The sequence below is a fragment of the Echinops telfairi genome, unplaced genomic scaffold (genome assembly GCF_000313985.2).
Source record: "Echinops telfairi isolate 266 unplaced genomic scaffold, ASM31398v2 ScPeMD7_7412;HRSCAF=8450, whole genome shotgun sequence".
In the NCBI taxonomy this organism is placed as follows: Eukaryota; Metazoa; Chordata; class Mammalia; order Afrosoricida; family Tenrecidae; genus Echinops; species Echinops telfairi.
In genome coordinates, this window is record NW_022111312.1 from 8,769,934 (window position 1) to 8,796,216 (window position 26,283).

Here is a 26,283-nt window from a genome sequence, read left to right on the forward strand (position 1 = left end):
TTCAAAAAGGAAAAAGCATCCTCGGAGCCGGCCCCAATTAGAAGCTGAGCTAACCCGACTTCGACTTCGTTAGAAAAACTGCAGCCAGAGCGTTTGAATTCAATTGAACGGGAAGCAATCACTCCCGACGCTCGGAGGTGTGCTGGAGGGGATATCAGCTATGTAGCTCATCACAGTGGACCCCGGCAAATACAAATCCCATCACCAGCTGCTGTGTGCCCGCCCGGCTCCGGGGAAGCTCCAGCAGAGCGGTGGATACCATGTGCTGGGAGCTTGGGGTCGGGTGTGGTGGGGAGGCTACGTTGCCGACTAATTATTTAAGGAATGATATATTTACCAAGGCCAGCCATTTGCTTCTTCAATAATCTATTAAGCAGTACTTAACCTCGCTGGCTGTTTTAAATAATCAATTGGCGTTGAGGTAACGGAGAGCGGCTGTCTCATTAGGTCATATTAAGTCCTTATTTGAGGCACTTCATCTGAAGTGTGACAGGATCATTCGCCCGGAGGCAGTGAGCTGCTCGCTGGGGAGCCCAGGGTCCCTCACACCTGACTTTTCCCCACCCAGTGCCTCCCCAGACCGAGACCTGACGCCGCCGCCGCCATCCTCCAGGGGGAAAAAGAAGAAGAAGAAATCCACCCGGAAGAAGAGGAAGAGGTGAGGACCCCCCTAGAGTGGAGGAAGGCAAAAGGGGGCTGGTTCCAATCCCGCGCTGTGTGGCCCGGGCAAGGCCCTCTCGTCCTGGTGCTTGTCTCTGCCGGTATGAGGTGGAGGGGTACCCACCTCTTGGGGCCCCGTGGAATCCGAGAGGAAAGTGGATCTGGAAGCCACCTGCTGTCACAGTGTGTGGCACCAAGTCAGTGGTGCGACCGGGAAACGGCTCCCGCTGTGCCAGATTCCCAGGCTTGGGGGCCGGGCTGCCACCCTCGTTCCCACACCTGCCCATGGTCTTCCAGAGCCCGGGTCCTGCTCCCCAGCCTGCTGCTGCTCGGAGGTGGCAGGGAGGTGACCTCCCACTCAAGATCCCCATGGGACAGAGCCCTGGTGGCGCAGTGGCTATCCACTGCACAGTGGGGACGGCAAAGTCGCCTGCTTCCCTAGAGGAAGACCGGCCTCAGGACTCCCTTCCACAGGGGCAGTTCTACGCTGCCCTGTGGGGGTCGCTGTGGCTTGGAATGGGCCTGCTGGCAGGGACTCGGGTTTTCTGAGCTGCCGTCATCATAGCAGCCATAAAGATGGCCGGGTCTTTCTGCAGCTGCGCAGCCAGGCACTTAGCTGTTGCCCTCCCTTGTGCCCACGTTAGAGATGAGAAAGGCTCAGGGTGGTCAGGGCACCTCCAGGGCCGCACCCCAGTCTTCACACTTGACCCCTCTGTACCCACCCACCAGGCGAGATGCCCAGGACGTTGGACTTGTGTTGCCAACTATCGTCTTTCATTGGAATTTTGGAAACACTTCTGATTGCCCCCAAGCTTCCACCAAGGCACTGAAAAGCACCGCAGACCGGCAGGCTGTGCTGTCACCGATGGGCAGGTTTAGACTCAGGCCAACCTTGTTTCGGAGGCAGCGTGAACAACAGACAGCTGCAGGGGGCAGCAGAGAGCAGTTTCTGGATGACAGCCTCCCTGCCCACCCCAGGGTTTCTGGGACCTCCTGCCCCTGGCACCAGGGAGCCCTGGTGGGGATGGGTGAGTGTTGAAACCCACCAGAAAGATGAGGCAGCCTGTCTCCGTAGAGACTGGGACCTTGACACCACCAGCCCCTGCAGCAGTCCGACTCTGTCTGGCCAGCTGGTTAGGAGTTGAGGTCTGGCCATCGTGACCCCTGCCTGTGCTCACCACCACCTGCCAGAGGGGTCTGAGTGGGGATGCAAAGGCAAGCAGAACCAGCAGGGAACAGAGTCAGCAGACTCAGAGACCTCAATGTAAACCCCAGCTCACCTGTTGCCTTAGCCATGTGACGTTGGGCATGTCACTTCCCCTCTGTCCCTGTCATTAAAAAGTATGCTGTTGTTCCTCCCTAAGAAGTGGGAGGATTAGAGCATTCAAGTGCATGTAGAACAGAAGCAGACAGATAGATAGGTGCCTCTGCCTATCACATGGACATAGCAGGGAATATGATAGCTAGGCACCTGTGTCTACGGTGACCTCTGTACAATGCTGCCTGTCTCACCAAGCGTCTTCCACCGCTGAACCTCTCCTCCCCGCAAAACACAGTGCCCCTCTGCTAATGCTCCCCAAGAAAGGGAGCCTGGCAATGCTGTTGTGATCCGTAGGGTTTGGGGTGGCTTATTTTAGACAGAAGATCAGCAGGCCTTTCTTCTGAGCCTGTCTTGGAGCCCTCTGCAGGAATCTGAAATACTGGTGGTGCGGTTTCCAGGATCACGCCAACCACCATAGCAGGGCAGGCTGACAGATGGGTGGTGGTGTCCAAACACTTGCATTGCTGGACAACGGTCCCTTTGAGAGCCTTCCTCTGAAGCCTGTCTCCCACCCTGGCAGGTCCCCATCATACAGCCCTTCGCCAGTCAAGAAAAAGAAGAAGAAAAGTTCCAAGAAGCATAAGCGACACAGGTACTGTCCTCCAGCCTCTCTGAGCGGGGCCAGCAGGTCCCTGGACGCACGTCCTTGCATGTGTGGAACATGCGTCATCTATCGATTGTCCCTTATGTGCTTGTTGTCTAAGGACAGACTGGCTGCAAGGGCCAGAGGCTCCCTGAGTTACCATCCAGTCACCAGGAGACCCAGGCCACACCCTGCTGCAGGTCCAGCAGCCAAGAGAAGGCTATCTCTCTCCCTCATTCATTCTTTCAAACTCCCAGGAATGGGACTCAAAGCCTGAGCACTGTGATGGTCCATGCTTGTGGGGACCGTAGGTAAAGGTTATCATGCACTGACCAGCCCTCTACTGGAGGATGCTGCGGCAGGCAGGAAACTCCTGTTTCCTATTCCGAGGGGCTCATGAAAGGACATGAACCCTCAGGGAGGAGGTGGCCTGGTGACCTTGAGGGACCTTGAGCACAAGTCCAAGCTTCAAACTCACTCGGCTTTCTTTCCTTCCTCCCCTGCCTCCAGGTCATTCTCCAAGAAGAGAAGGCACAGGTAAGAATCGGCTCTGCTGCCCCAACCAAGCTTGGGGACACTCCCACCGTCCTTGGGCATAGCCTGTCCTCTCCCTGGGCCTCAGCTTCCCTGAGAGTTCCAAGCCAGCTTTCACGTGCCAGGAGGCCAACCCCCTGGGCTTGGGAACCCACGGTAGAGAAGGAAGACTAACCCCATACTCCGCCTGAGCCCTCCCAGGACCTCCATCAGGACAGGGGCCTTAGTGGCTCATGACAGAGGGCCCCTGGGTGAATGGAATGGGCCTCAAGCTGGCCATGGGCCCTACTCCTAGCAAAGTCTCCAGGCAGGCATTGGTCTTGGCCTGAGCCCACCCAGGCTGGGGGTCGCCCCCGCCCTCCGTGCATGCCCACAAGTGTGCAGATAGTCGGGGTCCATCCCCAAGCCGTTCGGATGTGGCCTGCAGCCTGTGCCTGACTTGTTTCGTGTGATTTGTGACTGCCATTTAGCATCTTCGGATTGATTGGCCCTTTTCTTATTTAGCTCCTGTAGCCCCAAAAGCAAAAGGAAGGAAGAGAAGAAGCACAAAAAACAGTAAGTCAATAGCACTCAAAATGCATTGTGTGGCCTGGGGAAGGGGGTGAGGAGACACCTGCCAGAGGACTGGGGACCCCAGGGGGAAGGGAGGGAGAAGACGGAAGCGCACATCCTTGTGGCAGCTGTAGGCTTAGGTCTGCATGACTGAACCTGGTCTTGGGTCTTGTGTTAGTCTGGGTACTTTAGAGAAACAAATCTACAGAAACTCATGTATAGGAGAGAGTTTTATATAAAGTACACATCAAGAAAACATCCCAACCTAGTGCTGCCTAAGCCCACAAGTCCATATGTCCGACACCAATCCATAAAGTCCTCCTCCATCTCACAAAACACAAGCAATGACGCCGACTACAGGGGGAAAGCCGAATCAGTGAACGTGTAAGCAGCTCAGCGCTGGCAGGGGTCTCCACCAGGCTGCTCCAGCACCCAGGACTACACTGGGGTAGGTCCATACGGCTTCTCCTTGGGGATGTCTTACAGGAAGTGAGCCTAGGCAGCTGCAGCCTGGTCTGACCATCAGAGAGCAAGAGACCTGAGAACTAGAAAGGCGAGGCTCATCGCCTTTTATCTCTCCACCCTTCTACTAACCCCACATGTGTTCATCGGCTAGGTTGGCAAATAAACCGTAACTATCTCAGGTCTGTACACATGCATCACCTGCGGAGACTCACATGGGGTTTGTCAATACCTACATGCCTTCCAGTCTCACAAGGTGAAGCGCTGGCATGGTGAGGTCTCTCACCCTCCCCTGGAGAGAGCTGGCATTCTTCAGGGGCTAGGGCGGTGCACTCCCTTTTGTTCCCCGAAGATCAGGGGGAAGAAGCCTGAAGGGGCCAGTAGGAGGGGTGGGTTAAGGTCGCCTCACAAAATGAGGAAGAATCGATGTGCCTGCACTGTGGTGCTGGGGAAGAGAACAAATCCGCGATGGCAGAAGTCTGGCCACAGCGCTCCTTCGAGGCAAGAAGGGCGAGACTTTGTCTCACCTATGCCAGACGTGTTGTTGGGAGAGAGACCAGTCCCCAGGGAAGGACGCCATGCTTGCTAAAGTGAGGGGCAGTGACCAAGAGGAAGGCCCTGGAGGAGGTAGACTGTGACAGGCACTGCGGCTGCAGTAGGGTCAGACGGGGAACGCTCCTGAGGATGGCCCGGGACGGAGCAGCGTTTCATTCCATCACACGTGGTCAAGATGGGTCGGCACCAACTCCGTGACACCTAACAACAACACAATGCCCACAGAACAGCCCTGGCTGCCCTCGACAGCAGCTAGATTCTCAGCCTGTGGGTCACGACCCCTTTGGGGGTCGAACGGCCCTTTCACAGGGGTCGGCCGAGTCATCACAGTAGCAAAATGACAGTGAAGAAGTAGCAACAAAAATAATGTTATGGCGGGGGTCACCGCATGAGGAACTGTGTGAAGGGGTCGCGGCCTGAGGAAGGTGGAGAACCGCTGTTACAGAGCATGAGCAGGTGTTTGTCACCAGGGAAAAAAACTCCTCGGCGCCACTTTCCCCACTTTTTCTCACCACTGCAAGTTTCCATCTCCTTGAAACTTCCAAGTCCTCATGATCTCTCAAACTGGCCGGCTGTCCTGAATGCAACTGACCGCTCAGCGGACCCGTTTGACCGGGCCTTGTTTGCGAAAGACGTGGCAAGGAGACGGAGAACAGGGGGGGGTCCTGTGTGCGCACTGGATCCACAGTGGGGTGGCAGCACCGCTGCGCCTCTCCCCGTCCTCGGGAGCCCCCCACCGTTTCATAGTTTATAGCTGGTAGTAGAAATTCAAACCAGCTAGCGCTGCCTGTGGAGTTCAGTTCCCAGGCAAATTAAAAGTAAATTCGGTTACAACCCATCTCCTTTATTGTCCTGCAAACATGTCAGCGCTGGTGTTTTCCAATCAGCTAATATTTTATCTCCAGCCAAGAAGCTTCTAAAAGTGCAGATCAAAGGCAAGGGGAGGCAGAAGCTTCTGGGGAGGAAAGGAGGCGCCCAGCTGGGCTGCCCAGGGGGTCTCTGCACCCACATCAATGTGAAGGAGGACATGGAGGTGGGCACCACCAGGCATGCTCTAGAGGGCAGCTGAGGCACCTGTCTAGTTCCAGAGACACCCACTGGCCCTCCTCTCAGCAGGCGCCTGGCGTCCAGGGTAGGGGTGCCGTGTGACACAGGGGGGGGGGGGATATCCCACAGCCTCTAAGCTGGTTGGCAGCATAGCACCAGGTTTTCCTCCCCCAGAGATGCTTGGGGTGGGGGTGCGGGTGTCCTACAAACCACTGACCTTTTTGTTCCGAGCTGAATGTTTAAGCCCTGAGCCACAAGGGTATGGTCTGATACAATTGGCTGGGCTTCTCAGGCTCCTGCCTCCTGATAGAGCCAGCTGTAACTGTCAAGGGTTCTCTGACTTGGCCCAAACCCCTTGCCACTCCCTGGCTGGTGGTGTTAGAGGGACATCCTCAGTCCCCACTGCCTGGAGACCACGGTCTTGTTCACAGCAGAGATTGCTCTGTGTGTGTGATTCTTACTGTGGAGAAAGTGTGTGGCCCTGTGAACCAGTTTTGACACTGTGCTAAGACACTTGACTCCCAATTGCCAGTCTGAGGTTACAAATTGGTGGTCCAAAGCCTAATTGACTCTGCAAATGGGTTTGATTTGCCTCAAACTCTGTGTTCCCCGCTCCCCATGAGTTTCCATGTGAGATGGGAGGATGTTACATCAAAACCTATGTTTCCACCTTCCTGTGAACAGTCACCAGAGGCAGCGAGGTAGGGAGGGTCATGCCAGGCTGGGAAGGCAGGAAGCCGGGTGACAGGGGAGGTCCTTAGACTTTGGAGGGAGGGTGACTTGTATGTGAGAGGGACATGGGCACCCGTGGAGCCAGATCTCTCGCTTCCTCTCCCCTCGCCCAAGATCTCGAGGCCGTCCCCGAAAGTCTCACCGCCACCGTCACCGCCGCTGCCACTCGCGGTCGCAGAGCTCGGAGTCCCGGTCCTCGAGCTGCGAGAGCAGGTAAGCCCTGCCTCCCCACGCCCTCCCCCAGCCACGCTCAAGCAGTCGATGCCAGCGCATGGTGGCACGGTCGAACAGCTTCCCCGGGGCTTCCAGACGAAGCCTTGAATGAGCAGCCCAGCATTTAACCCACCGTGCCGCCAGTACTCTGCGGGTCCAAAATGACGACGCCACATGCTCTGTCCTCGGTGCCAAGTGGCAGTGCACCAGCCCGCACCCCTCCCGCAGCAAGCCCGTGATGCACCACATTACCCCCTCACCAGCCAGGTCAATCTCTGGAAACTCCTCCAGACCCTGTCACCTCCTCTCAGTCGCGCTGTGGATCCTCCCGGGCAGTCAACGAGCGCGTCCAACCCCAGAGAGCGGACATGCTCAACTCAACAGTGTCACAGCCCAGGCAACAAATGAGGGACTGGGCACTGTACTCTGCTGCCCCCCCCCCCCCAGTGCCCACTGGGTTACCAGGTACTCCATAGGCACAGGACCAAGGTGAGAACCGGCCCTGGGACCACCCAGCCGAGAGGTGACATGGAAGACTCGGGAGAAGAAGAACACCCCAGAGAAGCAAGAGTCAGAAGACTGTCCTGAGCCAGGCTCTGCCACTTATAAGCTGGGTGACCTCAGGCAGGTCCCACAACACCTCTGAGCCTAGATCCCTCATGTGTGAAACTGGACAGTAGCTGAAGGCCTCTAGCCAGACAAGGCAGGGAAGACACCGTAGGTGGAGGTGGCAGGGGGAAGGGGCTCTACAAACCCATCGGGTGGGTGGTTCCTTCTTTCTGGGATTCAGGGAGTGCCCTCTCAAAGAGTCAGGTGTTGACGGAGGTGAGGAAACCAGATCCAACCCTGAGCTGGGGAGCCAGCCCAGTTAGGACCAGCATCTGCCCTGCTCAGGTTAGGGGCTGCCGCTGTTTCTCAGGGGTGTCAAGTACACATCGACAAGGGTGCTTCAGATAGTTGGTGGAACAAGAGAATGAGTGGCATTTTCCCACCAATACTTTGAAGCCCACCGGCCATACAGAGGGACTCAGCCAGACAAATCACACTCCCTGCCGTCCAGCCCATTCTGATGCATGGCAAGCCGATGGCACTGAGTAGAAGCGCCCCTGCGGGTTCCCAAGACTGCCAGTCTTTCCAGGAGTAGAAAACGTCATCATCTTGCTGCATGGTGACATGTTTTCGAACTGCTGACCTTGCAGTTAGCAGCCTGATACCATCTACAGAGCCTGTTTGTCCCCGAACCCCTTCCCCGCTCTCAGGGCTCTCTCCTGCCCCTAGGCACCGAGGCCAGTCCCCAGAGGAAGGGCGCAAGTCCCGCAGGAGGCGCGTCCGACGCTGTCCCAAGACCCTCTGCAAGGCCAGCCCAGACACCCGGTCCAGCCACCCAGCCGGCCAGCCCCTCCAGATGCTCAGCCTGTCATCCAGGGGTGTAGTAAGTATTCTGCCCAGCCTCCTCTGCCCGCCCTGGCCGCGGATCTGGGGGAGGGGGGTGGAGACACAGATGCCAGTTGAGGGCAGGGGGTGATGCATTCCCGTGCAGTTGCTGGAGAATTGCCCACTGGCTTCAGACCTCATTCTGGATGAGCTGCCCAGTCATTGAGCTGCCTATGGCAGCACTTGGCTTAAGGACTTAGAGACACGTGAGAGCACCTGGGATTCTATCAGGCGACTACCAATCAAACACGAACGTTTGCCAGAGTCATGTCACAGGGGACCTGTTGGAGACGCCATGAGAGGCTTCTTTGGGGTGGAGAAAAAAAAAAGACACTAGCTTTTAACAGAAAGCTGCAGCTTTTAGGTCAGCTGGCTACCAGCTGGGATTTGATTTTGCCCCTGACCTCAACTGTGAATTCAGGTGAAGGTTTCCCACCAAGGAGCACCAAGGGTTTTCCACTGGACCTGTGCATTCTGGGGTGTCCACGAAAGGTCTGGGGAGTAGAGGGCGTAACTGGTTTCAGCTGTCCCTTCCACAGACAGCACAGAAAAGCCAAGGCCCAGAACATGGTAGTCTGATGTAGCAACTTAGCAGGGAAGAGAATGCTTCCCCAGGTCCAAAGGAAGGGGACTGAGAATTGGACTCTATTCCCTGGTTGTGTGATGGGACCCCATGTGATTTCACATTCCCTGGCTGTGTGTTCTCTAGGCAAGTGGCCTGGCCTCTTTGAACCTTCATTTTTTTCACTGGTAAAATGGGAGTAACACCATTCCCCTATGGGGCTTGGGAGGAAAGAAAATAAGACAGAGAGTGTGAGGCCTTGTGTAGTATCTAAAAGGACAGACCAACAGAGGTGAGTCACTGCTGACCTCAGGAGGAGTTGTGGATACCTGTAAGGGTGTAGCCTCTAGTGAATTTGGAATCATCCGGAAACTGCTCCTTACAAAAGATAAGATACAAGCAAGACATTCTCAGAGGCGCTGGCTTGGAGATCTATAAAGAACTGACTCAATGGTCACTACCTGCAGTACATTCAAGGGAACACTGCTCAATCATTTAAGCATACCCGTATCGCCAAGATCTGATTTTGCCCAAGTCCTCTGCCTAGCTGATACCATCCACCACCATTCCCAGACCTCTCCTTTGTAAAAATTCCTGGGAGTCCTGAGAGTTTGTAGACAGTCAACGCGCAATGCGTTCTCCCTGACAGAATGTCCTATGAAGAGGTATTCCAAGAATGACACGGAGGCTGGAAGCCTAGAGTCTTGGCTGGACACAAAAATATTCCAGCCTCATATGGAAAATGAATACATTTAGTACATCTGTTCCCTAAGGGGACTGTTGCGAAAGTGAAAATGAACAAAATAAAAGGTAGAAGAACTTTTTTTGGTTTGTTTGGTTTAGTTAGTAGAGGCCGTGGGGATATTTGTGGCAGCCCATTTGGTGTCCACAGCTAAACATCGCTAAGAATTACCATTGGGGGCAACTGGTTTATACTTTTCCCTGTGTCTGGAATAATTTCCTAAGGAGGCCCTATGGGTCAAGCTGTTACACAAACTGGCCACAAAATAGACTTTCCTGACACACACATGTTCTTGATATCTTTGGTGTGACATTTCTCAATGTCTCCCATGGCCCTGGCTCCCACTAGAAGAGGTAACAAGGCAGGGGGGTATCCATACCTAGAAAGGGGTGGCCTCAAAAGCTCACCACCTTGATGATCAATATGAGACTCAGAGAAAATAGTTATCTAACTGGGAGACTCACCGAAGAGCAATGACTTGTAAGGTAGAATGGCAGTCAAAGACGGACCCCAAGCTCAGAACAAAGATTTCAGAACCATGGTTTCCTGACATAAACACTAAGTAGTATTGGCTTGGCTTTTATCAGTATGGGACCTTTAGCAAATTATAGAAACTTCAAATTTCATAAAATAGGTAGAATAGCAGGACCTATTTTATAAGATCATCATAAGGACTCGGACTTCATGTAAGTCCACATTTTAGGCTGTAATGACTAGTAAAATGCTGCCTAAACATTGCTGCCACCAGCAGAGCTAATAGTGAGACTGATGTTATTGTGAGCTGCCTTCAAGTTTGTCCCTGACTCACAGCAACCCCAGACTGGACCATTGTGTCCATAAGGTCTCACTGACTGATTTTTCAGCAGTAGGTGTCCAGGCCTTTCTTCCTAGGCCATCATAGTCTGGAAGGCCCACAGAAACTTATTGAACATCATAGCAACACCCAAATCTCCACTAACAGATGACTGATAACTACACATGACTTGCACTCATGGAGAATCAAATGGAAATGTTCCAGATGGAAGAAGTAAACCACTGAACCATTGGGGGAGAGGGGGAGCGGTTGGAAGCAGCAGTGGTAATAGTGCCAAGAGTAGTAATGACAACATAGTTCCAGGCCACAGCAAAGTTGATGGCTGAACTAGAGCCAGGGGCCCTCTTTCCCAGATCCATTTATCTCCACTCTGAAAGATGGTTGCCACCAAATGGCTGTCTGCACCCTATTCATGGTTATCTGCCCTCAAATCCAGTCCTCTTTGAGAACAGGCCGAGCTCTTCTCTCTTGCAAAGGCAAAGATGGAAGAAGGTGCCAGGTTGGAGCTGAAGACAAAGATTTCCCAAGTGTTGGGTTTCTGAGTCACTCCTGGGACCTCACAGTTTTTCCAAGCTCCTTGTTAAAGATAAGAGTGAAATCATGTTTAGTGAAATATTCACTTGGTCACTGATTACAATATACCAATATTGGTTGAGCATCTCTAAAGAGCTCTGACTTGGCTCTCAGGACCTGGGGAATCAGAAAGAGCAAATGAACAGCTGAGGTGGGTGGAAGGTAACTGGTGGGGGGTGGGGGAAGGACAAAGAAGGTGACAGTTGAAACTGTAAGGATTAGCAGAGAGGGAGAATTGAAGGGTTGGGGAGAGACTGAGAACACAGGCCTCTCAGAGGACCAATCTGGCGCGGGCAGGAGACTCAGCTTGAAGGGTCTTCCGTGCCATGCTCCTGCCACACTGCACTGCAGGCATTTCATATGCACAGCAAAAATCAATGATAGGTACAATACATCAAAGGGTGAATCTGAATATATGAATATGCACATTTGGGGTTATATCTGACTGAAATCCTCATTTCTGAGTTAAAGGTAACCAGAGGTCCTCATGCTCCTGAATCTAACGGGAGGGTCATCAGGCATCAGGTTAGTAGGTAGGCTTCTCAAGCCCACTCATATCCCTCATTTGTCCCCACCCCACCTCACTGGGTCCGGGGGTGGTGGTGGTGAGGTGTTGTCCAGAGAACTGGAGAAAACACCCGTCCTGACTTCTAGCAGCTGCCAGCCCAGTCATCAACAGCACGGCACACTGCTATGTGACAAGCGGTGTCCTTGAGGCTGGAAATGACGGGGTAACCAGCAGTGCCTATTACAGTTATTAAAATATGCACAAACTTGGCCATTACTTGATGTTTAGAAAAAACAAAAAAGAACCTCAGACAGCCAGCCTGGGGCTCCCTGGACCTTTTTATAGTCTAGCAACTAAAGGGTAACACCGAGCACCCTTCCGGCACCAAGTTCAGCTGCCCTTCTGGTGGAGCAATCGCCATACCAAGCCAGTTGTTGAATATTACATGTCACCGCTGGCAGTACTACACGCAGGCACACTGAGGTGTGGGAGCGCAGGGAAGGAGCCAGATAGTCTTAGAGCACCTGAGCTGCACTTTGAAGCATGAGTAGGCGTTCACCAGCTCAAGACAGCCGATGGAGAGAGAGGGCGGGAGGAATGCCCCGTGCCCAGGGCTGACACGCACTTGAGAGTGTCATGGGATTGTCTTCTAGTTAGGTCCCCAAAAGAGATCTTGGAGGTGAGTGTGATCTATCTCGACACCATTTTGCAGCTGGGAAAACAGAGGCCCAGAGAGGCGATGGGTGAAGGTTTCCCAACTAAGAAAGGAACGGATGGGAAGCTCAGTCTGACAGGGCATGGAAGGGAGAGGCTGGAGCCCTGAGTTTGGCCAAGACCTCCCCGCAAGGTGCTCTCAAGTTCACCCTGACCAGGGAGGGGCTCGTCAGGGCAGGCTCGTCCCCTGCCTCTTGCCCAGTCAGATTGCCTGAGAGAGGCCTGGCTCTCGGTCCCCTCCCACGCTTCACCTGTCACACCTTCTCTGTCCTGTGTCCCCTGGTTACCTTCCACCCACCTCAGCATCGATGGCTGCTCATTTGTTCCCTCCCCTGCTTGAAGGCAAGGGCTCTCTGACCAGGTCCTGAGAGCCGAGTCAGAACCAGTTATAGCCCTTCAAGGGAGCTTGTGTGACATCCCCCCCCCCACAATTTTACAATGAGGACCCAACAGCCCCTAAATTAAAAGCTGTTAAAACGAACAGGATCCGAACGCTGCAAAGCTGACCTCGGAGTCCATGTGCCCAATGAGATGGCCTCCCTCATACTCTTGGCCTCTGTGTCCTCGTGTCCTTTGTACTTGTGCTTTGGGCTTCTGATCACACTGACCTCACAGGTGGTGGTGAGGAGGAAATGCGATGGGGCCTCCATCCGTCCCTGCAGCAGGGAACCACCTCGGGGAGTTCCTGCCCTCTGGGAGCTTCTGCCTTGTGGGAAGAACCTAGCCTACCGCCCTGGTACCTGGTACCGAATACACGGCAGTTGCTAGTGTTACTGTCATCCTGGTGGCTTTACTGAACTTCTGGCAGGCCTGATGATTTGAGAGTAACTCTGACCTCAAAAAGCTTCAGCGTTCCTGGCTCTCAGGTGAGCTCCATAACCCCAGGGAGCAGGCAGGTGGCTCACACCTCCCACTTTGTAGAGAAGGGACATAAGGCTGCGATAGCCCAGTGACCAACAAGAGTACTGAGGCCATGGGTTTCTGACCTCTGACCTGTCTTCTAGCATATTCGGCAAAAACCTCTGAGCTCTGTTACTCAGCAGGCAGGTGCCACCCCCATTCACAGCCGTTTAGATGACAAAGGGATCCCAGTACAGCAGGTCAGAGATTGTTTTAGGACCACCCCACCCCGATGGGAAGTGACCTAATTTTATCAACTTTTAATGTTGCCTTGAGCAGAAAATGAAGGAATCAACAAACAAAACAAAACCCCCCCATTTCCTATCATTAAAAAGGCAATGTCGGAGGGAGAGCAGACATGACCTTGGCAGACAGGATCAGCCTCTAACAGGAGGTCTTTTACATCGGGCTAAGTGCGTGCCATTGAAATGGCTTTTCCTCTTTGGGCTGGGAGACAGTTGTTTGCCAGGGAGAGGCTGCAGAGCAAGCGGGGAGCCCCAAGCTACCGATCCTCCTGCAGGAAGCCAGACCACCTCCCCAGGCCCAGCCAGCCTGGTGGTGACTGCACCTGGCCAGACCCCACCACTCCAAGGGATCTCCCCACTTCTCAAAGGAACCCTCCAAAGGTCAATCAGAACAATTAGTGGGCAAAAGAAGATGAACAGGGAGAGGAAAAGGCACTCTATGTCTTTGTAAACAAGTGTGTGTGTGTGTGTGTGTGTGTGTGTGTGTGTGTGTGTGTGTGTAGTGTGTTTAAGGCAGCTTTCCGCTCACATGAGAATTCCCCATCACCCATATGGCAAGAAAGGGGAGGAGGTGAGAAAGAAAATTTATAGCCATCTCTCTCCATGGGGCCATTTGAAGCTCAGTGAATGGACTTGTTCAGTTTAATTGGAATTCTCTTCTTGATTGTCTTTTTGTAACCTATTAGGCCGTGCTGCCTCTTGATCTCAGAATTCAGCCGGAATTAAATTTTGAAGTGTAAGTGAGAGGCTGCCTCCCCCCACCCCCTTCTTGATTAAATAATGATTTGAAACAAAAACAATAAATAAGAGCGCCGGCTTCCCCAGGGGGCTGCGAGGCTCCCTTGAACTGCCAGAGAGCTGAGGTTGGTGGTGGGGGGACTTAATCACTTAGTAGAGAAACCCGAGTATTAACATGGAGTAGATTAAGGGAACGGGGAGTCCATGAGGCAGAGCTTCCCAGGCAGAAAACTGCAAACATCGAAACTGCACAGTCGGTGGGGGGGCGGGGGGTGGGGTGGAGCTTCCCCCAACGGCCGTGCGTGCGTGCGTGCGTGCGTGTGTGTGTAAAAAGCAATTTGTCCTTTTGAAAGCAAGCAAGCGAGTCGAGATTGGCAGCCCTAACCCAGAAGGGAGCGATTGGAAGGGCCCTGGGTCTGGTTAAGGTTTGATGAGTCTGGTCGCTAGTTTGGTTCCTGTCATCAAGGGGGCCCCAAAGGATGGAAAGGGTGGAAGATGGAGCAATCTATGGGGGGTGGGGGGGGTGTCTCGAAAAGTCAGCCGGAAAATTCCATTCTCTTTGGATTCCCCTTTTCCACGAGCTTCTGAGAGCCCCCAGATTTGATGGTTCTAGAAGGAGCGGCGGTAGGACAGGTGGGTTGCTGGCTAAATGGTCACAGTGACAGCCAACAATGGCAGTACCTGTTGGCAAACTTCACTGTCCCAGGCCCGGGAGCAGTGGGGCTAAGAGAACTGGCTCTGAGAAGCCAGAGGACAGAGGGGGTCCTGCCCTGTCTGCCCAGTGCCGATTCTTCCATCATCAGAGAAACGAGGTGGGTTTCTTACATTAAATGTCCCCAGTCTATCAAGCTGATTGCCACTGATGCTCAGTGGACTAATCAAACCACACCAGAATGCGCTGGCCTCTGAGGTCTCCAGGCTTGATTGGGGTGGGGGGTGGGGGGGCTGAAGCAGAGCCTGTGTGCATCTTACCCTCCCTCTCCCCAGTCCAGCTGCTGACAGCAGGGTTCTCTGCCTGTCCAAGGGGCAGTGGGACAGACTAGGGCGTCAACTCCTTCGACAGAGTGATGGGGAGTCGGTGTGGAAACACCCCAGCATGGGAACCCTCCCTCCAAGAGTATCCCCAGCAGGGTGAACCCTGCCAGCGGTCACAGGGGGGTACCACTGGATTGCAGTCGATGCTGACCTAAGCCTGATGGGAGTCCTGGATGCGGGGTGCTTCTGCATGGGCCTGCTACCCCTCAGGTCAGCAGTTCGAAACCACCAGCTGCTCCTTGGGAGAAAAATGAGGCTTTCTACTCCCATCAAGAGTTTGAGTCTCTGAAACCCACAGAGGCAGGTTCCACTCTACCCCATAGTCAGAAACACCCGGGTCACGGGGAGGTTCGCTTGGGTTTGGCGGATCTCATGGCCAGCGGCTGGAACCCCACCAGAGGCACCACAGGAGACACGACGATCTGCTTCCATGAAGATTACAGGCAGAACTCCCCTGGGGATCAGGTCCACCCTGTGACATGCTTGGGGTCATCGTGTGTCAGAACAGGCTAGACGGCCATGGGGTTAGCTCCACCCCACACAGAGGCACCTCCCATCTCAAATAAGCTACTTGAACTCACATTCCTGTCTAGATTTGGGGAACCCAAAAGCCCTTGGGAAGGCCTGGCTAGGGTGCAGTGAGTCTGGGCTGAGGGCTCCAGGTCTTAGAGAGTGGGCAGAGGTGATGGTAGGAAGGGGCACTATTGATAGACAACTGTGGGTCTACGATGCCCCTTCCTACCAAGTACCCGGGACACCATTTCTAGCCAAGCTGGAGCAGGGCAGAGAGCAGCTGCACCAGTAGAGGAGCAATTCCCAAAGCAGGAAGAGATCTTCAAAGACGCATTTTGAGAGGCTTGTGATCCATGCGAGGAGGAAGAGGGGAGCAAGAGGAGCTGCCTCTTATCAGTGCCAAGGGGGCAACAGTGCACCCTAAAGTGCCAGGCAGGGGCGTGTCCAGCTAGAAGGGCGAGAACAGAGAGGATGGTAGAGGCCAGCCCATGGGGCAGCCTCCAGTCTCTGCCTGTCCTGAGGTCCACGACCTGAGAGTCTATATTCCTTATGCAAGGCCATGACTCTCATCCTCATTCTGCCTGGGGCGCCCCTCTTCTTCCTCTGGGAGGAATGAGCCCCCACCCCCATCCCCCCACACATATACCAAGAAGGTGGAATTTGAGGATGGGAAGCCATTCGACCATCTAGACCTCTCTGACGGTGTTATTCAGAAGCTTGTACACCCTGTGCTGTGTCTCCCCACTCTAAACCTGGTGTACACACTGTGCACCCAGAACCCTGAGTCTGAGGGAGAGCAAAGGGCATGCCTGCCCTCCTCCCCACACCCCACTTACAGGATCCCCAATCTTCAGCAAAGGATCTACCAGGCTCCTACACCAACGGGGGGTGATGGAACCAAGCACTCCTAGACCCTCTATCAAACCCCCAGTCACTCCTTGGGATCCCCTACAATGTGGCATCCAGCCCTCTCTAGCAAGGACTTCCTTAGGATGGACAAAGAGCCGGCCCTGGCTCTTGGCAGCTGTGTTCTCTCAGCCTTGGGTGCCATGTGGGACCAGCTGCGGCCCAAGCTCCCCCACCCAGGTGGAGGGGAAGATCAGCAGAGTCAGCAGAGACCCCACGGGGTCACAGAGAGGTGTGTGCTATGCGTAGAAGGAAGGAAGTTCACAGAGGGATTAGCCCCGTCTGGACAAGGGGAAGCGAGGAAGGAAAGCGGAATGGATTTTGTGGTGGGAAGAGCAGCAGGTGTAGAAACCTGATGATTGACCACCAAGATGCAGTGGGAGAATTGAGCACAACTCCAATCCATCTGCTTAGGCTTGGGGGTCGGGTGGGGGGAGAGGATTGTTTGAGGATAAGGTTTGGGAAATTGGCCCGGGCGATAAAGGGCCGTGGCATCTACCGTCAAGTGGAGTTTCTTCCTAAGAAAAAAGAGGGCGGGGAGATTGCTTTCTGGCACCAGGGTCAGCCCACTGAGCTCCGTGTAACACCTGGGTCTCTGCTTGCCGGTGATGTCTGCAAAGTGTGGTGCTTGGTTGTAGGGGGTCTCAGCTCCACCCAGACTCCCATGGAAAAGGATCTCTGCTGGGTGGGGACCGGTCTCTTAGTGCCCATGAGAGCTCAGGCCTGAGGTGGAGAAGATGAGTCAGGCAAGCCCCCTTGCTCACATTGTTCCCTCACTCTGCAGGGGGTCCAGACCCATGGGGATCTGTGATGCTTTCAGCTAATTAAGGCTGAAAGCAAGTTCCTGGGGGGAGCAGGCCCCACCCGAAGGTCCTCGGGGAGCAGGCCGCCAGGTAATGACAACCTGGTCCTGTAGGAGCTAGTGGCTGAGCCCACAGTCCCCTTTCTCACCTGTGACATATACTGGCTGGCAAATGGCCACCACACCTGGGGCAGAGTCCAGGAGCCAGACCCACCTGGTGGCAGGCTCTGGGTGCCCTTTTGTGCTGGAGGTACCGGAAATGCACTTGTCACCACTGAACTCCGAAGGGGAGGCCTCCAGTCCGTGATGGGGACAAAAGAGGCGGTAGCTGGGAAGCTTCTAGAAGCCCCGCCCTAGACATTTTTACCTAGCCAACTTTATTTTGAGGCTCATTCTCTCAAAGCAAAGCTAGCCAAGCCACCAAGCAGATAAAGTGACAGCTGAACCGGGGAGCACGTGGGTAGAGGTGGGCCAGTGCCTTGCTGTGTGCAGAACCTTCTGGGAGAAGCCAGAGGGGAGCCCTGCCTCCCTGGCTCCAGGTGGGGAGTCCCCAAGCTGCTGGAGTGCCTGCTGTTTCCTCCTAGTTCTGGGGTCACCAAGACTCACCCTCTCGGCCAATGGCTACAAAGGCAGAAATGGTTCCCTAAGAAAGCCCGAGGGCCCACTTGCTTCAGGCCCAAGGGACCTGGGGCACAGCTCCTGCTGAAAGTTGGCGGGGCCAAGGTCCACCTACGATAAGTTTACGTGTTGTTGATAAATCAAGCCAAAAAGCTTACATGAAAGTATGTTCTCCTATCTTGGCCAATATACTTTTGTAATGATTTTCAATGTAGCATCTGAGACCCGTTGCAGTACCAGGCCTCAGTTGGGCCCCTCCCCTGCTTCTCCCACCCCAAGCATCATCTCTCTCAGTCCGTGGCCCACACCTACCCACGCACACAGGGTCCTCAGCCCCCAAACCCACATTCCGTCCCAGAAGCCATCCCTGGATGTAGGGATATGCCCACTGGAGGCATGGCCCACCCTTGGGAGGATAGATCCATGAAAGACACCAATGGAGAAGCCTGGACAGAGACAGAGAGGTCACCGAAACCGAATTCTGCGATCGCATGTACCCAGAGAGAAGTCTGCGTGGGGGCTGGGTGGGGGCAGGTTAGCACCAGAGGAAACCCAGGGCAGGGATCCTGCTTAGCCACCACTAAGCATGGCACTGATGGAGGGGGCTAGAACCCAAACTACTGTGTGCACCCCAGCCATGATACAAGTCTGACCGTTAAAAGAAACCCATCCATTGTCTTCTGAAGACGCCGTCGCCTTCTCAAGTGCTGGCTCTCCCTGGCCTCCTCCTCTCTTGCCCCCCCCCCACCCCCAAGATCAGCCTCATCACTCCCAAGACCTCCAAAGTCAAGTCTTCAAATCCTTTCAAAAGCCCTTTGTTGCAAAGCACACCCCCCTCAGGGTCCCCTCGGCATCCACACCTAGGCCGCCATGTGTAATTCAGCGAGGGTTTCCTGACTCACAACCTAGCTGGCGTCAGTGGCTGGAGGTCACCCAATCCTCCACAAAAAACTTAAAATCGATGCCCCATCCCTCCAAGAACCTAACAACCCAAAGCCGAAAAGGTCAGGGCCAGGTGTAAGGATGTGCAGAAAGGTGTGTGTTTTTTCTTGTCATTTGCGACTCTAACGATGGACTCACGTTGCCCGCTCTTCCCTTTCTCTTACACCTTACCTACCTACTAAAGGAGGAGTGCTTGCTTGGTAAGTGGATATGATGCGCAAAGACATGAGAGAATTTATTAGAAGCCACTTGAGAGCCTTAGCTACCTTCTACAGGGGGAAAGGACGCAACACGTATCTGTAGACACCTTTGTGTTTTTTTCTCCTGTTTTGGCTTGTTTTCAGACTGTTTTGACTTCTTTGTTTTACTTTCTTTTTTGGGGGGGCACCTCCCCGATTTCTTTTCCCCCTTAGTTGAAAACTGCTCAAACTGTCGGTTTGTGACCTTGACTTTTATATTTTAAGAAACCAAAATCTCTCGTCTTTACTTCATTTCTTTCCCATGTGATATTTGTTGAGGGTTCTATTTGGCCAACTTTTTCTTTACCCCCAAAAAAAAAAAAATTCATGGAGAAGATTTGGTTGAAACTTTAATTTTTTGGCTTTACCTCTCTCTCTTTTTTCAATTTCCAAGAGACCTTTTTTTCCCCCCAGGCCCAGAGCCCCATTTCTTTTTCCTTTTTCCCTGCCTTTATTTTGATTGCTATTGGTGTTTTGGTTGTTGTTCAGGTTGAGTTAAGGGGGTCGATACACCCCATCCCCCCGCTTTCTATTGAGTTTTCTCTCTTTTGTTGTTCTGAGTTAATTTGTTAGAAATTAAATTCCATATGATTTCCTTCTTTTTTTTCTTTTGTTTTCTCTGGATCGCATGCTTTTACTCTGCATGACATCTCAATCTTCCAGTTATCCTAGCAGGGGGTAAACAAATATCTCCTTTCTGTGGTACTCTCTCAGGAATTTGTGTTTTTGTTCCTTGGCGTCTCTCCCTCCCCTCTCTCTTTCCTTTTGCTACAGTGCATCATGACGGTAAACATTTCTCGGTTTTTTAGACGCAGCTCACGGGGCCCTGGACTCAGGGTATCCAACGGATCTTTTTGCTTTCAGATCACTGGGTCGGGGTCTGCTGCCGATCTCTTTACCAAAACAGCCAGCCCGCTCCCCACCTCCCGTGGACGCTCTCAGGAGTACGACTCAGGCAATGACACCTCCTCGCCACCCTCCACGCAAACCAGCTCAGCCCGCTCGCGGGCTCAGGAGAAGGGGAGCCCCGGTGGGGGCCTGAGCAAGAGCCGGGAGCTGAACAGTGGAAACACGTCTGATTCAGGGAACTCCTTCACCACCTCCTCCCCACTGAGCAAGGGGGCGACTCTGGGGACTCTCTCCCCCACCGCCAGGGGCAGAGAATCCAGGTGAGTGTATCTCAGGGTGGGGTCCCACCTTCGCTCTAGCGCCTCAGCTTCACACCCCAGCTCCTTGGGACACTCCTTAGTGACAAGAAGGAACAAATACGATCGCACTCAACCCCCAGCTGCAGGTACAGCTGGGTGCAGGGGATTGATGTCTGCCGTGGGGAATCTCATCAATTTCATGACTGCTTTCCTTTCTACGGGCTCCATCCTCAACTAGACCCGCCCTCGTCCACAGCTCAGAGGTCACGCCGCCCACCTTCTGCAACTTTCGCAGGCCGCCCTTGCCAATCGTGTCCACAGACACCAGGGCAGGCTAGGCCCAGCTGGCGTGGTGGCCCCCCCCTCTGGCCCAACCCCCCTGGCCTGGGCGTTGCTGTGGTCTCCTTAGTCAGTGTGTGCCACACACTACCTCTGGGGCGAGTAGAGCGGCTCCTCCTTACACTCGAACCCCTGAATCTAAAAACCCAGATGCGGTGGTGGCTGTCAGAGGTGGCATAGAGATGGGTAAGCAAAAACAGGTGCCGGTTCTCCCAGTCATCAGGGGAGACAGCGGAGCATCACGCTCCGTGTGAAGTCACCGGCATGGAGTTTATCCCAGGGGACAGCTGTCGGAGCAATGAGACCGCCAACTCCTGCCCATCCGGACAGGCTTGCCTGCTGGCAGTTTTCCTGCCAAAGGTCGAACCCCGACTCCCTCCCCCACCGCCGACACCCCCCACACACACTTGCTCACACACTGGCTCTAATGACCACCTCACCCCAAACCCAAAATTTAACCCACTGAGGCTGGCTGTCTTTATTCCCCTACAGAGCGGCCGGGTGGGCTGTTCGAACTGCTGACCTCTGGGTTAGCAGTCCAAGAGCTTAACTCTCCCTTAAGCTCTCACCAGGGATCCTTTAACCTAACACCCAAGACGTCACTGCAAAACGCTAAGGACCACAAGTAATGTCAGAACAACAGTCACTAGCAGGGCCCCGTGGTTTACTCTGTACCATTCACGCAGCTGGTTCACAGGCACTGGCCTTGGGACTGGAGCTAGAGAGAGGACCTCGGCCTGGGCCAGCAGTGGGTGTAATACCAGTACAATCTCCCGGGGCTCACGGCTGTGCTTGGCTCTGCCTGGGTCATTTGGCCCTCGGTGGGTCTTCAGGGACAGGGGTCTGCCTTAGCGAAAAGTAGCCAGGATGTTTAGTCTCCCTATCTGTGAGGCCTCTTCTCTCTCTCCTGGAAAGTCTTTTGAGAAGGAGCATTGGCCCTTGAACAACGTAGGTTTGAGTCGTGGACTCGCTGATAGGCAGAGTGCAGTGAGCGTGCCTACGCTGTACTGGAGACCCAAGCTGCTCAGGTAGAGATGGTCAGTGTCAGAGTATTTTAGCTGATACTCGCAACATTTGAGCTCGTGGCCCTTGAAGCATGAAAAACAGCCCGTGTATAAGTGGCCCTTTCACCATTCAAATCCCTGGTCCAGGGTCAGCGTCAGCTGTAAATAATGCATGTGGAGGGTTTTGTTTTTTGACTGTGACCAGGTCAGTGGCCCTAAACTTTCTGAGGTCACTGCAATGGGATTGGGCAATGGGACACACAGTTCTGGGAGGGCTGCAGTCTTGGCACCGTGGAGACTCCCAGGCCAGTGGGCAGTCCAGCACTTATAGACCTTTTCTCCCCACAGAGAGTTCCAGTCGCCTTGTCTGGAATGCTCTGAGGTGAAGAAGCCCAGTCTGATCCCATCCTCGGCTCGGAGTTCCCCGACGAGAGCGTGCTCCCGAAGCTCCTCCTATGCCAGCACCCACTCCTCCAGCCACTCCTCCCGCTCCCCAAATTCTAGGGCCACTCCCAGGTATACTCGGAGCCAATCCACCTCCTCTGGGAAAAGGTGAGCACAATTTTAGCTTATGCTCTGCAGTACTTTGCTCCTCCGCAAGGAGCTAGTAGTTGGGAAAGATTGCTAACACTCCCCAAAGGGACTGTAAGACTACAATGTGTAGAAACCCCCAGAACTGTATCCCAATCTACTACTGACATCGAGTTGATATCAACTCAGAGACGTGGGGTTTCAGAGGCTCTAAAGCTCTACGGCACGGGCAGCAACAGTACTAGGAGCATAACTAAGGCCAGTTACTATGGCTGCTTTTGGCCTGGGGATGAACTAAACTGTGTATCAATGACCTTCTTCTGTATAAAAACTCACACACACACATTTAGCATCCTTGAACCATAATTACTTGCTTAGTTCACAATTCTGTGGGTCAGCAATTAAGGACTGGGCTCAGCTGGGTGGTTCTTCCCAACTCGCTGAGCTCACCCGTGTGCATTCATCAGCTTGAGGACTGGCTGAAACAGGATGACCCTGGCAGACTCACTTCTGCCCCATGGGGTCCTGTGTCTCTACTGGACGACCGTGGGTGTATTTCCCCGATTATGGCACTGATCAACCAGAATCACACAGAAGAGAGGGCTTCCAAATGTCTGTGGGGAAAATGCCACGATCTTTCAACTGCACTTTCCCAGGAAGTGGGTGAAGCTCCCTCACAGAAGAGACAAAGACTTGAACGCCTGAGTCTAGAGCAGCGGTTCTCAGCCTTTGGGTCGCAGCCCCTTTGGAGGCCAAGGGACCCTTTCACAGGGGTTTCCCGATTCCTAACTAGCAAAATGACAGTGATGAAGTCGCAATGAAAATAATTTCATGGTTGGGGGCCACCACCACATGAGGACCTGTATGAAAGGGCCATGGCATTAGGAAGGTGGTGCAAACAAGTGCTGTGCTCCTGAGAGGCTGGTGAGGAAACCAAGTAGCAGTGTTGTGAAAGTGGGAGGCATTAGCAGAGAGAGGGGAACCCTGGAAGTAGGCCAGGTTAGTGTTTTGTAGGCAGAGTACTATAAAAATATTAAGAGCATTCACTGGAGCCAGATAGATCTGGGTTAGAACTCTTACCAGCTGTGTCAAATGACATCTCTCTGTGCCTGTTTCCCCATCTATAGGATGGAGTGGTAACAGTACCCCTCCTCCCAGAAGGATGGTGATGATTAAACAATACCCAGAATGCACTTCGTTCCTTGCTTGTCACATAATAATAATTGTAGTTACCATTCCTCATGCCAAGTATGTGTCAATGGGCTACTTGCATTACCTCATCCATGTAATTTACAATCCTGTAAGGTGGTGGTTTTTAAGTGGCCTGGAGTGGAGTTTCAACTCACAGTGGACCCCAGGCCACAGAGCAGAACTGCCCTCACAGGGTCCTCCGGGCTGATGTTTTTGTGTGGAAGAGACTGGCAGGTCTTTCTCCTGCCGTGGGTTCAAACTGCTGACATTTCAGTTAGCAGCTGAGCACTTAGCCATTGTCACCAGGGCTACTTTCCTACAGGGCAAATGTCACAATCCCCATTTTACAAACCAAGGCCCAGACAAAGCCATCAGCTCAAGGTCACACAGCTAGTCCATGGCCAGGACAGTATGCCCTCAAGAGGAGAGTGTTGTCCCTGCGACGACAATAAAGCCTGTATAGGGCAGAAGTCGGCCTGAAAAGTTACATCCCAGTATGTTCCACTGAAATGAATGACAGAAAAGTGGTAGGACTGCCCCTTGCCCACGATGGCACCAGGCAGTCCTTGCCAGTGCTGGCTCTCACGGGTTCCCTGTGGGAAGCACCCAAAAGGGAGGGATTTCACGCCCAGGCAGGGCCCCATTTCTCGGCCCCAGCCCCTGGGGGCCAGGTGAACAAGGAGCTGGGGTGTCCAGATGTCTCTGGGAGGCGCTCGGCGAGCCTCCCAGCAGCTGCCTCCTCTCCCCCAGGTCCTATTCCCGTTCGCCCAGCTACTCTTCCAAGTCGGAGAAGCAGAGTCCGCCCAGCAGAAGCTCTCGATCCCGACGCAGCCCTAGTTATTCCCGCTACAGCCCCAGCAGGTACCAGTTCTCCCTCTGCTGAGTCTGCCTGGGGGGGTCCGGATGGGCGATGACTCAGTATCTCCATGCTTTGTCCTGTCCAGACTCATAGTAGCTCTATGGGACAGAGCACAACTGCTTCCTTGGGTTTCTGAGGCTGTGCACCTGGATGGGAGGAGAAAGCCTCCTCTTTCTCCTTGGAGGAGAGGGCTGGCTTCCAACTGGCAGACTCACGGTTTGCAAAACAATGCCCAACCCACGATGCCACCAGGGTTCCTTTCTGTCCTACCAAACCCAATCCAAATACTGACGCTGAGTCAATCCCAACTGTCTGCAACCCTTCATGGGGACCCGAGGCTGTAACTCTTACAGGGGCAGAAAGTGGTTGGTTGGTTTTTTCCTGACCTTGTGGTTAGCAGCCCAGCATAAGACCCCCTGAATCTCTCAAGACTGGCAGAAAACCCAACATAAAGCTCCATCTAGTAACTTCTGATCCACAGAAACCCTGTAGGACAGAGTGGCGGCGCTCCTTAGGGTATCCAAATCGATAAGTCTCAGAAGGTGTGTTTGAGTCACCAACCTTATGGTTCCTAGCCCCACAGTGTCAGCAGGCCTGCCCGCTGCCACCAGTTGATGCCGACGCATAGTACTTTCCTATGTCCTGATATCCCTATCACAGCACTCCTATAAATATATTCTTTCTATTGGGGGCTCCCCATGGTTACTGCCACCCTTCCCACCATCTCCCACTCCTCAGCAATCCCTTTGGCCCAGGACGGACCCTCCTCTTGCTCTGGGTAGAATAGAGGGGAGTCAAAACCGGCCAGCTCTCAGATCACCCCAACCCGTCTGCCCCCCTGCAGGGAGCGGGACCCCAAATACAGTGAGAAGGGCTCGCAGCAGAGGGAGCGCGCACGGCAGCGGAGACGTCGGTCCTACTCCCCGCTGCGGAAACGCCGGAGAGACTCCCCCAGCCATCTGGAGGCAAGGAGGATTACCAGGTGAAGAGATCGTCATTCCCTGGCTCTGGAGGAGGGTGCCGGGGCGCAGATGACAGAGACAGAGGGGGTGAACACGCCCAAGATGTGCGTCTGAGTGCGCACGGTGCTAGCTAGCATGTGCTAGATTCCAGGTGAAAGTCACACACTGCTGGTGAGCGAGTGAGAGTAACATACACGCCAGAGGGAGACCCTGCAAAAACGAGGTGTGAGTGAGGGCCTAGACCTGCCAGATGGAAGGAAAGCCTGTGTGGGGTGGGGGTGGACCGACCGCAGAGACCGGCTTGAGACCACGATAAAGAAAGAGTCTGGGCCAGTCAGGGTGCACTATAGCACCGATGAAACATACAACTTTCCTCTCGTTCTTTAATGCTTCCTCTCCCCCGACCCCATTATCGTGACCCTAGTTCTCCCTTACAAATCCGGCTAGACCAGAGCATGTACACAGGTACAGAAAAGAGCCGGAAACACAGGGAATCCAGGACAGAAAACCCCCTCAGGGCCAACCATGAGAATAGCGATACCAGGAGGGTAAGGGGAGAAAGAGGGAACCGATCAAAAGGATCAACATATAACCCCCTCCCATGGGGACAGACAATAGAAAAGTGGGTGAAGGGAGACAGTGGTTGGTGTAAAACATGAAAAAAAAAAAAGATAAATTATCAAGGGTTCATGAGAGGGGGGTGGAATGAAGAGCTGACACCAAGGGCTCAAGCAGAAAGAAAACGTTTTGAGAAAGATGATGGCAACCTATGTGCAAATGTGCTTGACACCATGGATGGATAGATGGGTGGGTGGGTGGATGGATGGAGGGATGATGATAAGAGCTGTAAGAGCCCCCAATAAAATGATTTTTCAAAGGGAGGGAGGGAGGAAGGGAGGGAGGGAGGCGAAAATGCTGGAGTCTCTGCCCTCGGGAGAGAGAGCAGAGTGTGCATGTGCAAGGCAGAAGTTCAGACAGCAGGGTTGAGAGGGGATGCCCCCCGAGCCACTTTCCTCCTGTGTCCACAGCGCCCGGAAGCGGCCCATCCCCTACTACAGACCCAGCCCCTCGTCCTCCAGCAGCCGCAGCAGTGTCTCCTCCTGGTACAACAGCAGCAGCAGCAGCCGCTCCAGCAGCCGCAGCTACTCGCGGAGCCGCAGCCCGAACCGGACCCGCAGCCGGAGCCGCAGCACCAGCGGCAGCAGCAGCAGCTCCTCCCATTCGCGGAGCCCGAGCCCGAGCCCGAGCCCGAGCCCGAGCTCGAGCTACAGCTCAGCGGACAGCTACTCCAGCACCAGGCGCTAA

The 26,283-nt window shown here is 54.0% G+C and overlaps 1 protein-coding gene across 1 annotated transcript; it reads left to right on the forward strand.

Moving 5' to 3' along the window:
• Positions 1 to 260: 260 nt before the first annotated feature.
• SRRM4 (serine/arginine repetitive matrix 4) lies at positions 261 to 26,283 on the forward strand. The gene is made up of 12 exons (XM_045296706.1): positions 261 to 283; positions 569 to 658; positions 2,502 to 2,573; positions 3,075 to 3,101; positions 3,603 to 3,653; positions 6,561 to 6,659; positions 7,938 to 8,091; positions 19,809 to 20,113; positions 21,784 to 21,987; positions 23,908 to 24,018; positions 24,861 to 24,998; positions 26,007 to 26,283. The coding sequence occupies exons 1-12, from the start codon at positions 261 to 263 to the stop codon at positions 26,281 to 26,283; spliced, it is 1,551 nt and encodes a 516-aa protein (XP_045152641.1).

Excerpts from the sequence above, each read along its gene's own strand:
- SRRM4 (XM_045296706.1), top strand. The coding sequence starts at position 261 with ATGTGCTGGGAGCTTGGGGTCGG. Across the intron at positions 21,988-23,907 it reads TCCACCTCCTCTGGGAAAAG|GTCCTATTCCCGTTCGCCCA; the intron begins GTGAGCACAATT and ends CCTCTCCCCCAG. Across the intron at positions 24,999-26,006 it reads GAGGCAAGGAGGATTACCAG|CGCCCGGAAGCGGCCCATCC; the intron begins GTGAAGAGATCG and ends CTGTGTCCACAG.